The 14,563-nt window shown below is 43.0% G+C and overlaps 1 protein-coding gene across 1 annotated transcript in view; it reads right to left on the reverse strand.

Annotated features, from left to right (window-relative positions):
* Positions 1-911: 911 nt before the first annotated feature.
* Positions 912-14,563, reverse strand: part of LOC105487131 (BMP/retinoic acid inducible neural specific 1) — a 200,496-nt gene continuing 186,844 nt past the window's right edge. Inside the window, exon 8 of the mRNA XM_011750439.3 lies at positions 912-2,498. Coding sequence (XP_011748741.1) covers positions 1,358-2,498 — 1,141 coding nt within the window. The 3' untranslated portion in view covers positions 912-1,357. The remainder of the gene's footprint in view (positions 2,499-14,563) is intronic.

Here is a 14,563-nt window from a genome sequence, read left to right on the forward strand (position 1 = left end):
CTGTCTTTGTTAGTCTTTCAAACTGATTTAACCCCCAAGTTAAAGCTGTCTTTCTTAGTCTATCATCCTGATTTAACCCTCATAAGGCCTCTCACCATTTCACAGATGCCAAGGAAGTGGCAGTGTTTATATTTCTGTGTGTGGGGAAGGGGAGTAGGTGTAGGTGGTAGATGTGCATGTGTGTTATCAAAGAAGACAGATATATATATATATATATATCTTAGGGAAGTCTGTCTGGCAAACCAACGCAATACTAAAACTTACCCTATTTTTTGGTCACTGATTTTATTTTAACTAAAACTTTACCTTTAATATAGAAAGAATTTCTGGGAAACCTAACAATTTTTTTTTTTTTTTTTTTTTTTTTTTTTTTTTTAGAAAGCAGGAGGGGAGAAATTTCTTCAAACACACACACACACACACACACACTCTCTCTCTCTCTCTCTCTCTCTCTCAACAACCTCAGACTGAAAAAAAAAACACTTCATCCCTTGGCAACTATGTTGAAGGAGAAAATACAAAAGCAGCCAGTGTAATTTGGAAGAAGGTGCATTGCCAAGGGAGTCAGAAAGTGAGGTTCAAGCCCTCATTCAGGCAGTAACTCTGGGTGTAATGACGGGCATGTCATTCCTCTCTGAGCCTATTTCTCAAACTAAGGAGTTTGATGAGCTGATACCCAAAACTACTTATTGTCCTGTGATTATGTGAATGTACCCCCTCCTAATCCCACCTACTGGCTAGCTTCCATTAGTTTTAGTGTATTCAGAATGAAAGATGCCCTATGGGTAAGATAGCATTGTCACTGTATCCCCACCACTGTGTGAGAAAGAGTCAAAAAGAAGAGAAAACACACACAAACACACACACACACACACACACACACGGAATTAAGCATAAAGAGGGAAGAAATCTTAACCGAAGAAATATCTTCTTTATCTATGTCCATTTCCTCCAAAAAGGAAAAATGGCAGTGTCAGTTGTACATTACATATATCTCTCTTTCTTTTTAGTGTTTAATCTTAGCACCTGCACAGCAGAGATCTTTACAATTCATTGCATATGCTTTCTCCCTTCCCCCCCTCAATACAGCACCTGAGGCCTAAGAAGCAACTCCCTCAATGCTCCACAAAAGGCTGAGACCCTTCTTCATGACAGAGTATAGAAATAACAAACATGCCCAACGGTTTTATACAGTTGCTACAACGTTTTCATTTCCAACAAATGAAGATTTTCCTCCTTTTCTTTGAATATTAATTACATTTTACAAATTTTTGTGGGTTTTTTTGTTTTGTTTTGCTTCATTTTTTCTGTTGTGTGTGCACAACAACAGGGAAAGTCGATGGCAAGGAGTCCCGGGTTAGCAGAGTTTGGCTGTCATCTGGTCCGACTGTTTGAGGATCTCCGTGTTGTACAGGTCCAAGGCGTGGTTCACCCTGATGATCTCGCTGTTGGTCAGTTTCAGGCGGTGTTTCAGCATACAGGAGAACAAGTCCAGCTGGGGTTTCCCCGGGGCCACAGGAGGGGCCAGGCGATTAATTCGGTCCCGAATATCCAACAAGAGGAGCATCACTGACGAAGAGGAATAGAACTGGCCGCCCTGTGTGTAGGACTGGTTGACCTGCTGCACTGCGCTGCGCAGGAGGTCGGCGTTGAACCTCAGGCTATACCCGAACACCTGCACATCCGAGATCTTGATGTAGAACTGCCTCTTGGAGGGATCGGACAGGTCCACAGGGCCCTGGCCAGTCTCATTTCGCAGTAGGGTAGGTAGCCGAGTCCGACTACGTAGGTAGATGTGGACCGTCTCGAAAAATGTTTTCCACCGATTGCCCAGCAAAAGAGTCCAGTTGTAGCACTGGCTGTTTTGGAGACGGATCTTCTCCCAGCGTGGGTAGCCAAATTCCCCGAAGGGCATGTTCCAGCCCTCCGAATGGCTCCCGCTAAAAGGGTTGACATAGACAAAGAACATGGGGTCCAGGCTGCTGTTGCGCATCTGGCAGATGCGCATGGACATGCCGATCACCATGTGGATGAAGTCCATGCGGTTCTTGTTGCTCTTGAGAGTGAGGGACATGCGCTTGCGCCACCTAGGGTCAAAGAAGGTGTCGAGGCGGATCTCGTTGCTGATGAAGGTGGTGTGGACGTAGAGGCGCGAGTCCATCTTCTGCAGCAGGTACTTCAGCTCCAGGTCCTGGAAGTCCAGGTCGGTCTCAAAGCTGATGAACTGCTCGCTCCGCTCCGAGTCCACGTTCTGTGGTTCGCAGCGGCCTCGGTACAGCTTGTAGCCCTTGTTGCAGGAGCCACAGAGGGAGATGTTGGCCAGGCTGCACATGGCACAGCTGTTGTTCCCGCCTATCACGCAGGGGATGGGGCGCTGGCACAGCGTGGTGCTGCCGTGGCACACGCAGCTCCGCTGGCTCTCCAGGAAGGTTCCCCAAAACCCATTCTCATTACAGTAGAGGAGCGACTGGACCCTTGCAAGCCACTGCTGAATTGTCCTGGGAGATAGAGGAAAAATGGAGAAGGTTAACCACCTTGAGCGGATTTGTGAGTTACAGTTATCCAACTCATAATGCGAACTGGAGCTGCCCAAAGGATGAAAGGATTGGACAGAGCAGCGACAATAGGAAGGGCATCCAATATAAACGTAAGAAGTACATTGTGGCTCCTCGTAAGGCCACACACCAGCTGCATGACCTGGTACTTTACCTTCCTAATGTTCGATGTCCTCATCTGCAAAGTGAACAGGGTGGAGTAAATGTTCTTTGGGGTCCTTCCAGCTCTGTGATTCCATTATACACTAGTCCCAAAGAAGTGTGATTCAGGAAATGAAAGTGTCTAGACTCAAATACCCCTTCTGGATGACAACATATTGTAAACAATCAGCAATGAAAAAGACCTTAGGGATTATTTTGTTTAACTTAAACCACGTTTCAACCCCCATTACAGATTCATCCCATGAGGGTGTATAACATCTAACAACTTCAACAAAAACAAATTATATTTTATCATACTCTAGAAATCATGTAGTGCTTCCCTACTGATGGTCTTACATGATTCTCATGGTGGTTTTTCAGAACACATTGGAAAGGGGTTATTTCCAACAGATGCTGGAGAGGGTGTGGAGAAACAGGAACACTTTTACACTGTTGGTGGGAGTATAAGTTAGTTCAACCATTGTGGAAAACAGTGTGACAATTCCTCAAGGATCTAGAACCAGAAATACCATTTGACCCAGCAATCCCATTACTGGGTATATACCCAAAGGATTATAAATCAGTCTACTATAAAGACACATGTACACGTATGTTTATTGCAGCACTGTTCACAATAGCAAAGACTTGGAACCAACCCAAATGCCCATCAATGATAGACTGGATAAAGAAAATGTGGCACATATACACCATGGAATACTATGCACCCATAAAAATGGATGAGTTCATGTCCTTTGCATGGACATCGATGAAGCTGGAAACCATCATACTCAGCAAACTAATGTAAGAACAGAAAGCGAAACACCACATGTTCTCACTAATAAGTGGGAGTTGAACAATGAGAACACATGGACACGGGGAGGGGAACATCACACACTGGGGCCTGTTGGGGGTTGGGGAGATAGGGGAGGGATAGCATTAGGAGAAATACCTAATGTAGATGACGGGCTGATGGGTGCAGTAAACCACCATGGCACGTGTATACCTATGTAACAAACCTGCATGTTCTGCTCATGTATCTCAGAACTTAAAGTATAATAAATTAAAAAAAAAAAAAGAAAGAAAGAAAAGAAAAGAAAGGGGTTATTTCCCCGCATTTTTCCAGAGCTCCAAACTCTCCATTCAGTTGCATTTCTATTGCAGCCTCTGGGCCCCTCCCCACAGGCCCTCAACACTATAAATGACACCAAAGTCTATAACCTGATTTCAGCCACTGAAACGTTCTAATGAAGACAGATATTCCATCAGATAAGAAGCAGCATCAGATGAGGAACAAATATGCAAGGCAGTCAGCTTAAAGGCCTCTCATCTTTCCTTTTTTCTGTGCAAGTCACCCTTTGGCTGTCTTCCATGCTACCAATAATCCCTTGTGTGTCTAGCACTTTTTACCCTGCACAGGGTATATTCACTCCCATTTTCTCACTTGAGCCTCACAGCAACACCCTAAAAATACCTTGGGACTTGAGGTCAGTCAGACACAGCTCAAAATCCTGACTTCTCCACCTGCAAACTGAGGTAATGCTGGGCAGTTTTCTTCCCCTTCCTAATCATTCCTACCACACAGAGCTATGTGAGGATTATATGAATTTTTATGTGAAGGCTTAGCCCCAAACTTGGTATTTATTAAGAGCTCAATAAAAGTTAGCAGTTGTTATTCCTGCAAAGGGACTGTCAGCAATATTTTATAGACATGGCAATGGAAGCTCAGAGGTGAAAGGATGGACTCAGAGTCAACCAATCAGAGAGTAGTCTCCTGGCTCACAACTGTGGCTGTTTGCATTGTCGGTCAAGTGAGAGTCAAGAGCGCTCTTCTTAAGGCTGTCCTGTGCTGTGGAGATGGTGATGGTGATGATGATGATGATGATGATAATGATGCTCTCAGTGATTCCTGATCTCCATTTTATAAAAGCAGAAACAGAAGCTAATTTGCATTGTACTCTCTGTGGTAGGAAGTGTTAACAATCCATCTATTCTATCACTTCCACTGATGAGCCACAATCCCCAAACCACAAACACCAAGAGCCTAATTAGGCAGTAGAGCCTAATGTTGAAAAGCATGGTTGTTGGCCCAAGCAGAGCTGAGTTCAAAGCTGCATTCTATAACCAGGATCGAGTCACTTCATCTCTTTAAGCCTCAGTATCAATATCTAAAATGAGGATAATAAAGCCCATCTTAGTCAGCTGGTGAGAGGATTCAGTGAGATAATATATTTAAAGTGCTTAAAAGAGCCTGGCACAGAGCAATTATGGAAAAGGTAATAATAAAAAGTACTCTTATCCCAGAGAATAAGCTCTTCCTTTGAAGGTATTGAGACACTCTCAGGGATTTCACTATCGCTCTGGAGTTTGAGGAAAACCATTTTGTTATATCCATTTGAAAATGGATACTGCTGAAATGGCTTCCCAGCATGCTTTGCTTTCAATGAGTTGCTTATCGGTTGGGAGAAAATGGCGGAATAATTAGTGGGCTCCTTGAAATCCTCTCCTTTTCAAATCCACAGAACCACCCGGTCCTGGCGATAAAACCTTCCTGACAGTATCCAAAACACTGTATTGAAACCCCTCATTTCTTTGTCAGTTTCCCCTCCAGGCTCTTACGCTTGAGAGGAGAGGTCCCTCCTTCTCCGAGCACCTAGCCCAGAGCCTGGCTCTACAAATACTTGCTGAGTGAATCAATGTTTGATGAATGAATGCATAAAGAATATTCATATTTTTCTTGTTAGTTTTCATTTATAAAAGGAAAAACAAACTTCTCCGTCTCCCCTCAGGACTGCAGTATTCATTTTCCGTACCATCCACCCACACAGCTCCAGGCCTCCCCAGTTTCTGCTTCGTGAGACCAATCCTATTACAGCCTGGAGAACAGCAGCAGGCCCAGCCTTCAGGAAACAGAGCTGGAATAATAATGAGCTCTGTGGCTCCCACCTCCCAAACCAGAACATTGACTGAATATTGGGTATGAGTCATCTGATATTTTTGTGAGCTGCAGGGGCCCTCTACACGGCCCTGATTGCGTGGTTCCATCTGACGAGAGTGTCATTTCAAAATGCCTCTTTCACATGGCCCACACTTGCCCCTGTCACTCCCTCTCCAAGTGACAGGACAGTACCCCATTTAGAGTTCCTCTGTTCCCATCTGCAAGGCATTCTATAACCCCGTAGAGCGCCCCCTTTCTCGTGTCTCATCATTGGGACCCTTTGTAAGGACCGCAGCCCCCACTCCTTGAATCAATGCTTCATTGTGGCTGAACTCTCAGAATCCTCGGTGAGGGAAATAAAAAGATGAAAGTTCCTGGTGATGCTGCAATAAGCAACGGGGCTAATGGCAAATTAGGATTCCAGCCCTGTCAGGCAGGAGGAATTGGGGACAGAGGGCCTCTGAGATACATTTGCGAGCTGCGTGGCACCTGCATCTCCTGACCTCAGAATAATCATGAAGTTGTGGGCTGTATCAAAGAAGGCATTAATGATACAGCAAGAGGACTTAGAAAGCAGGTGGTGTTCACGGGGAGCAGGGAGCACGAGGCTGAGGGAAAGAGGAAAGAAAACAGAGGGGAAAGGTGGAGAGTGGGGAAGGGTGATAAGTGGAGAAAAGGACTTGGTGTTGGAGATGGTGGGGAAATGTGGAGCAAATGAGCAGACAGAGGCTATGGAGGAGACACCGGACAGGGAGGATGAGATGGAATGAAATTAGAGTGGGTCGGATAGAAACAAAGAGATGCAGCCAAGGCATCATCTGTGTTAACTCACAGATTTGGGGAAGAGCCCAGGCTGGGGGTCCCAATTCAACTATTGTATGGGCCACTTGAGGGTGGGCTAGTTGTCCATTCTTTTCCTTTTCTAGAGAGGCCAATTGCAGAGACAGTGGGGGCAGAGAGGTAAAGCAATGTTACCAATGAGTCCTGATCCCCAAGGTCAACAAACTTTCTTTTGCTTTTCAATATTTCATTTTGAGATTAGAACCAAAAAAAGCTCATTTCATTGTGTGTGTGTGTGTGTCTGTAAATGTGTGTGTTTCTTTTGAATACAAGCAAATTGCAATAATGAGGAAAAAGCCTCAATCAAATCAATCCCCTATACCTTCTCCATCTCCAGCCAGTTCTCTGCGTAGTTATCATGGATAGTCATAAACTCTGCAAGGTTCAATTGCAGGCAGTGCCCTAAACCAGCTGAGAGCATCTGTGACTTACAACTATTGAGTTCTCACTGTATACCAGGCATAGTGCTGGAGGCTCTTCATACTGTCTCCCTGAATAGCACACGAAACCACCTCCATATTACAGACAAAGAAAAATGAGTCCTTGAGAAGTGAGATAACTTGTCTGAGATCACAAAGGTATTCCCCACATTCAAATACCAAACTCTCTACCTCTGGCATCAGTGCACTTTCTTCTAGGTATCATAATGTAAAATTATAATGATAAGGTGAGCAATAAGAAAAAAGCAAGACACAAAAAGAGAAATATATTGAAATAATGGAAAAATACTGAAAGTCTGCGCCTGTGAAGGGCCTATTATCACATTTCTTGCTTCCTCTGGATCTGCCAGGGTCCCTCTCCTCCACTCACAGATAATTGGGGCTCCCGACAAATGCATAGGGAGATGCTGGAGATCAGGGATAGGAGGGACTGAGATCTACAAATAACATTTCCCAGGCTAGTTGACGACAGCCTGCCTCAACCCTGGCAACAGAGAAGCAGTTTAATAGGCTGCTCCAGAGGGGAGGGTCTCACAAAGGCTGACACAGCCCCACTGAAAGCCAGTCAGTGTGAAGCAGGGAGAAGCAGGTTTTAAAGTGCTTTTCTCTGTCCCTAAGGATCCAAAGCATCTTCCATCTGCAGCCAAAGCTGAGATGCAATACATCCAAATCAGCATCTTTCTGTTGGATGGGATTTCAATCCATTCTGATAGGGGGCTGAAGGAAGGAGGAAGTAGGAAGGAGAGGAGAGAAGGAAGGAGGAAGTGGGAGAAAGAAGGAAGCTGAATTTTCATTTCTAAACAAGAAAACCTTGGAGCCTGATTGATAAGTACCCACGCTGGCTCTGAATAAAGCAGTTTTGACCATTAGAAGCAGGGAACCTTCAAGAAGAAACCTTGGAAATGTTCGTCTTTCTCATGTTCAGGCCTGAACTCAGAGACTTGGTTGCTGAGGTCGAAAAAAGTCAGTGTTTCTTAAGTGTTTTCTACATTGTGGCAGTTACCCCTTTATTCTCACATCAGTCCCATGAGATAGGACTCCCTTGTGATTTTTATCCCACTGATCAGGGCATTGAAGGCCACAGAGAGACTGTGACTCACCTTGGTCACACAGCATGGGAGTAGCAGAGCAAAGTTCAGGATTCCTGGATCCAAACCCAATACTTCCTCAATGCCCATGCTTTCTCTTCCCTGCCCTCTAAACCCCCGACTGGAGGAGAAAGAGGCTCTGGACCATGGAAACACCTCAGCTGCCCCCCTGCAGGCTCTGTCTTTGCCTCAGCCAGGAATTTCTGGCAACCTGACAGGTCTCCTGGTGACACAGCATGGAGTCGCTCGTCATTTCGAGGACAGCCTCCACCACCCAGGGCTTCCCATCAGTGCTTTCAAAGGTACACATCTCCCTTTCAGAACCCCCTGGCTGGGGAGCCCAGGCTGGGGTTCCTAATTCAAGCAAACTCCCTGCTGATTTTAATTGGAGGTTTTGCCTAAGATGGGAATACAGTGTGGGGCCAGTGACATTTTAGGGGAGATCATACAAATTGAGTGCCAAGGAGAGAGGAAGAAAAACAGATCTAGGTTAAAATAGAAAGCTATAATCCATAACTCCCATTTGCCTACCAGGAGTGTGTATTTAAAAGTACAGAGGAAATGAAAAAAATGAAATTGGAGTTCTGCATTATTCTTTTATTTATACCTTTTGCTTTCTCCTTGGCATTTCTTTGACATTGTAATGGGTGTCTGAGTAATTCTGTGACTCCACAAAACATATATTCCACAGACCACAGACTAAAGTGAGAAGACAAACAGCTTTGTTTTTTACGTTTCTGATGATGCACTGTTCTTTAGTTGTGCTGTGTGTGACTCTGTGTGTGTGTGTGTTAAAGAAATGGTATTTATAAGAGATGAATACATCAAGTCAATGGTGTCAGAATGCTTGAGATTCCACTGAAAGGAGCCTCAGAAATGCTATGGATGTGCTAGTATGAATTATAACTGGCCATCAGACTCACTCTGTTCACTATTTTTCCCCGATAAATATTTAGCTTTTAATCATTACCCTCTTTGAGTTTCTAACATTGCTTTAATAACGTGTTTTTCCTTCTCTCAGTTCTTCACATGGTGTCACAGCCTCCTTGAGTAGCTCATAATAATAAGGAAGAAATACCAAAAGAAAATGTTATGTTCCTTTGTCATGCTGAAGCTATTTTCTAATTTTCAATTGTGGAGTGAAGGTAATATAGGTCTTACTAGAGAGGGCAGAGGAAGAGGGAAGAAGGAAGAAGGGGAAGAGCGTCAATGTAAAAAATCCAATAGGGTCTTTAAAATTAGGTTGTCAGGAGTTTAATTGAGGAGGATTATGAAACAATTTTTGCAATTACACAGTTCTGTGTCTGGGAAGGAGGTGACAGGCAACATCAGCTGCATATTCAAATTCAGCATTTTGCTTTGGGGCATGAATGTGTGGAAGACAAGTGAAGGAAGGCGCCCGGAGCCTCTCAACGGTGACAGAAAGGCTAAAAACAGCAGGAGACTCCCTGGTGGAGGGCTACAAGAGTGGTTTATTCTTCTTGAGCAGTAGTTAGACTGGATAATAACAGACTCCAACCAAAAAGCTATGAAATAAGAGGGGGCTACCCAGGGTCTAATGGGCCTTAACCCTGAAGTACAATAATGGTCATCTAGATCTATGATCTTGGCAGTGGGAAGGGGTGATCATAGGTGAGGAAGTAATTAAATAAGTGCTGGGCCCTTCTCTACCCCTATTTGACCTTGCTATTTGTATATTTGGATATTTGGCCTTGCTTATTAAATAAGTCACCTGGCCTCTTTGACTTTCAGTATTCTTATCTGTCGAATGGGGAAGGTAATATCTACTTTTCACTTTGTCTTAAGAGCTAGGATGGAATATGCAAAGATCTAGAGAGACTTCCAGTGAAAAGAAGTAATGACTGACCATTACTAACCATGATTGTTACTGAGGGCAAGGAATAACTATGCTTTATAAATGTCTTCAGTAAAATTATTCCTCTTGGTTACTAAAACAGCTGAGTTGATTATAGCCTAATATCTTCAACTCATTGGTTATTCAGTCTCCACAGTTCTAATGAATGCTGTCACCAAGATACTTGAAGAAGAAAGAGCTAACATGAGCTTTGGAATCCAAAAATAATAATAAAAAAAGAATATTGAGTCATAGCTCTGCTACTCATTATTTAACCTTGAGTTAATTGCTTGTCCTTTCTAAGCTTCAGTTTTCTCAACTACAGAATGGAATAATAATACAATGCTTGCAAGGTTGTTCCGAGGCTCAGATAAGATGATGTGCATTAAGTTTCTAACATATAGTAGGTACACACTGTCTCTCATGCAAACAAACTATGTTTCTCTTGAGCTCACATAGTAAATGATCCCTTTGAAATCAGTAATTATAGATTTAAAAACTCAGAGTGGGAAAGAATTCAACAAATGCTGCTGGATCCGTTGAATATCCATATTAAACAACATAAATCTTGACACTTAACTTCCTCTGTACTCCTAAATCAAAACAGATGGTTTGCAGATCTAAATGAAAAAAGAAAAACAACAACAGCAACAAAACAACTTTTAGGAGAAAATATAGGGGAGCATCTTTATGACAGTAGGCAAAGATTTCTTAAAAGTGCTCACCACAAAAGAAGATAATTGAGTAACAGGACCATACAAAAATTAAAACAGATTCATCAAAAGATACCATAGAATGAAAAGACAACTTTCAATGACAGAATATATTTGCAATACCTCTAGCCAACAAGAGATTGTATGTATAAGACATGCTAAGGTTTGAAAGTTTGTGTACCCCCTCCCCCAAATTTGTATGTTGAAATTTCAATTTCCAAGGTAATGATACCAGAAGGTGGTGCCTTTGGGAGCTAATTAGGTCATGAAAGTGGAGCTCTGATGAGTGGAATTAGTGTTCTCATAAATGAGACACAAGAGAGACTCCTTGTCTCTTCCAACAAGTGAAGACACAGGTAGAAGGTGAACCCAAAAGCCCTTACCAGACAGCAAATCTACCAGTGCCTTGATCTCGGACTTCCCAACCTTCAGAGCTGTGAGAAATAAATTTATGCTACTTATATGCTACCCAGTCTTTGGTATTTCATTATAGCAGCCTGAACAGACTAAGATAATACATAAACAACTACAAATCAGTGAGGAAAATTCAGATAACCAAAAGGGAAAATAGGCAAATGATATGGACAGGCACTTCATCAAAAAGAATATTCAAAAGGTCAATATGCAATGAATCTCCACTTCATTCACTATCAGAAAAATGCAAATTAAACTAGCAATGATATATTACTCAGCAGGATGGCAAAATAAAATTAGAATATAAAATTAAAAAGAAGGTAAGCACTAAGTCATCAAGGTTGTGGAACAATTGAAACTCTCCTAGGCTACTGCTAGGAACAAAACTTGCTTCAACAAATGCAGAAAACTGGAAGTATGCATTAAAGTATCCACTAAGTTGAACATAGGAATACAGTACATCCCAGCAATTCCATGCCTAATATGCACTCAACCAAAAAGCATATATAAAGACATGTGTAAGATTACAGTACTATTTGGAATAATGCCAAACTAGTCAAATGACCCTGAGCAGTAGAAAAGAATTCTACACACACAATAACATATTTTTGAGAATGAATGAGCCACAACTACATAAAACAAAATGGAGGAATATCTCATAGAAAGAGGAAAAGGTGAAATAAACCAGACACAAAGAGTTCATTTCATATATAAAGCAAAACTGACCTACACTGGATGAAGCAGTGGAAAAAATAATTCCCTTGGGGAGAAGGTTGATAAGGCTTAGAAGAAGACACAGGGGGGCTGTACAGTGCAGAGAATGCCTTAGTTTTTGATCTGGTGCTGGTCATATGTGTGAATTCACTTTGTAAAGATTCATCTTCCTGTACATTTATGTTGTTTCCACTTTCTGTATGTACGTAATACTTTAGTAAAACATTTACTGAAAAGACTGTCCTTTAAAACAATCAGAATGATATTAATAAGGCAGAAAAACATGACATTTTCATATCACTTTCAAACTTTCTAAAGCTCTTCTGTTTGTTCTCTAATTTTGATCCTCACAATTTATCTGTGTCCCAGGCTGGCTTGAGAGAGTATCATTTCATTCATATCATTAAAATTTCATTTTAAAGATACAAAAAAACTGAGGCTCAGAGAAGAGAAGTAACTTCCTGATGGTCACTAGTGACTTGTCACATCACTGGGACTAAAACTCACCCATGCGTGAGTTTGTTGGCAGGACGTGGAGGGTGGAGGTAGGCAGGAGAATTGGGTGATGGCTCTGACAGAGGATTAAAAAGAGCTATCCATAGAAATTATAAGACTTATGTCTATTTTTGACTAAATCCCCTGAGCTTACAGATTCTATTCCAAACAGGAAGCTACTTCCGAGACACAGGGGGAAAAAAAGAAAAAGAAAAAACCAAAAACAACAGAAAGGAACTGGAGATGCTTATTTTCTTGCCTTGCGTCAGCCAAGTGAGTCAATTGCCCTACTTGCTACAAATGCAGAATGACAAGCATGGATGAAAATGGAGAGATTCCTACTAGTGTTGTCTTAAATAAACCCAGGACAGCGCTCGCAGCGAAGTTCAGCCACTGCCACACATCTCCCTGCTCCTCACCTAGACTGTACACCCTCGGTTGCCATCATTTTGGATCTCACTACCTTTTTTTTTTCTGCCCATAAATAGAAAAAATGTTCCAAAGATACTCTCAGCTAAAAGCTTCATTGCTACATGGTTAGAAGGACACTTTTAAGCACTTGTGATTGACAGCTAGATGCCCTGAGCTAGCCTGACTTCACATGTGGGCTTGTGCCTCTTATTTATAGGACAATTTAATATACACTCAGATTAAGTCTTGGTTGCTCAAATTGTACCCCCTGCCCTCCACTCCACATAGGCATGCACACAAAAATCAGTAGTCAGGGGCTATCAAAGTAGCAACCTCTCCTGGGGGGAGCTGCCTGTGAGTTTACAGTGACAATTCTAGAACCTTAAAGCTAAATAACACTTAGGCAAGGCCTGGTGCCTGTGGCAGATGAGAAATAGAGTCTAGGGACATTAAGTAACCTGCTTGAGGTCACACAAGTAGTACCTGGAAGCCCAGAACCAGAATCTTCCCCTTGAGGAAGGAGCTGCACACTTCCCAAAATTTATACCATTTATCTTCCTCCCAGCCTTCTCCAAAGAGGCCTATAACATCTTACCTGGGTGACTGCACTGAGTGAGAAAAGGAAATAATAATGCTTTCCAAAGACTTTTGCACACTGGCTCTAAACTGACATTAATTCCAGGAGATGCAAAATATCACTGTGGTCTATCAGTCAGAATAAGAGTTTATAGAAGTCAGGTGATGAATGCAGTTTTAGCTCAGGTCCATCTCACAGTGGGTCCAGTGGATACTTCCTGTGGTACTTCCCCAGTCCTAGAATGCACATTGGGGATTATATCATAACTGGAATACCCACCAACTGGTAGGATCCCTTCCCTTCCCTCGCTCAGTACCCACACTATCTATATACCTCTCCAAATAATAGAATAATAGTATTTTATGGGACATTTGCCCCCACTTAAACCAGCTTTCAAGAAGATCAAAAAAACAATCACAAGAACAATGACAACACACAACAACAAAATATGCACCTAGACAGGGGCTGAAACCTTAAGATAAATCCACTAAACAACAATCTTGATTGACTAGATTTTAAAGGACAATCTTGCATTACAAAATATTTCCTCACAACATCTCTGAAGAGTACATTCCCCTTTGCAATAAAATGTATCACAGGCTTGTGGTCAGCAAGATGACTGACTAGAGGTGGCTAACACTTGTTCCCCAACACATAAAAGGACCAAAACAATGAACGAACAACTAAATTTTGACCATAGTGACTAATGGACAGCACTGAAGTACAGTAAGGGGGTGGTGAACACCCTGTGAGGCACAGAAAAGCAGGATGACTCTATAGAGAAGGAAACAAAACATCTTGTCTCTGCTACCTCCTCTCCCCAGTCTGGATTAGCTCAGAACCAGGTGAGCCCTCTCCCTGCAGGGAAAAGTTTTCATGGGCCCTGAGCCCAGTTTAGGGAACTGCCTGGAGTTTGCACGGCTGTACTACTCCAGAAAAGAAGCCCATGTTGTATCCCACCCCCAACCCTTTTATTCGACATGCTACTGCACTGTGACATTTTGAAACCAGAGCCCCTGCTAGAGTGTGTTTTTCTCTAGTGGCCAGTAGCCACTGCACTTCTCCATCCCTGAGGCACTGACATCATTGCACTATGATCATACACAGCAGTGCTCCATTCCCCAGCCAAGCTGCTGCAGTTCCTTACCCATGGGGAACAAGCGGCCTGGGAGGCACTCCATCTCCCCCATTTCATTTGTTGCTGTGCCCTGCTCCTGGCACCCGAGCCCAGGGCACTGCATGGGCTCAGATGCCGGGGTCACAGCCTAGGCTCAGTGGAGCAGCTGTGACCCTGGCACCCAAGCCCAGGCAGTGCCCTGCCCCATGAGGAATAGGCAGTCTGCCCCAGTGGAGAAACTATGTCTGGGAAGGTAAGGCAGCTGTGT

This window comes from Macaca nemestrina, chromosome 14 (genome assembly GCF_043159975.1).
Source record: "Macaca nemestrina isolate mMacNem1 chromosome 14, mMacNem.hap1, whole genome shotgun sequence".
NCBI classification, from domain to species: domain Eukaryota; kingdom Metazoa; phylum Chordata; class Mammalia; order Primates; family Cercopithecidae; genus Macaca; species Macaca nemestrina.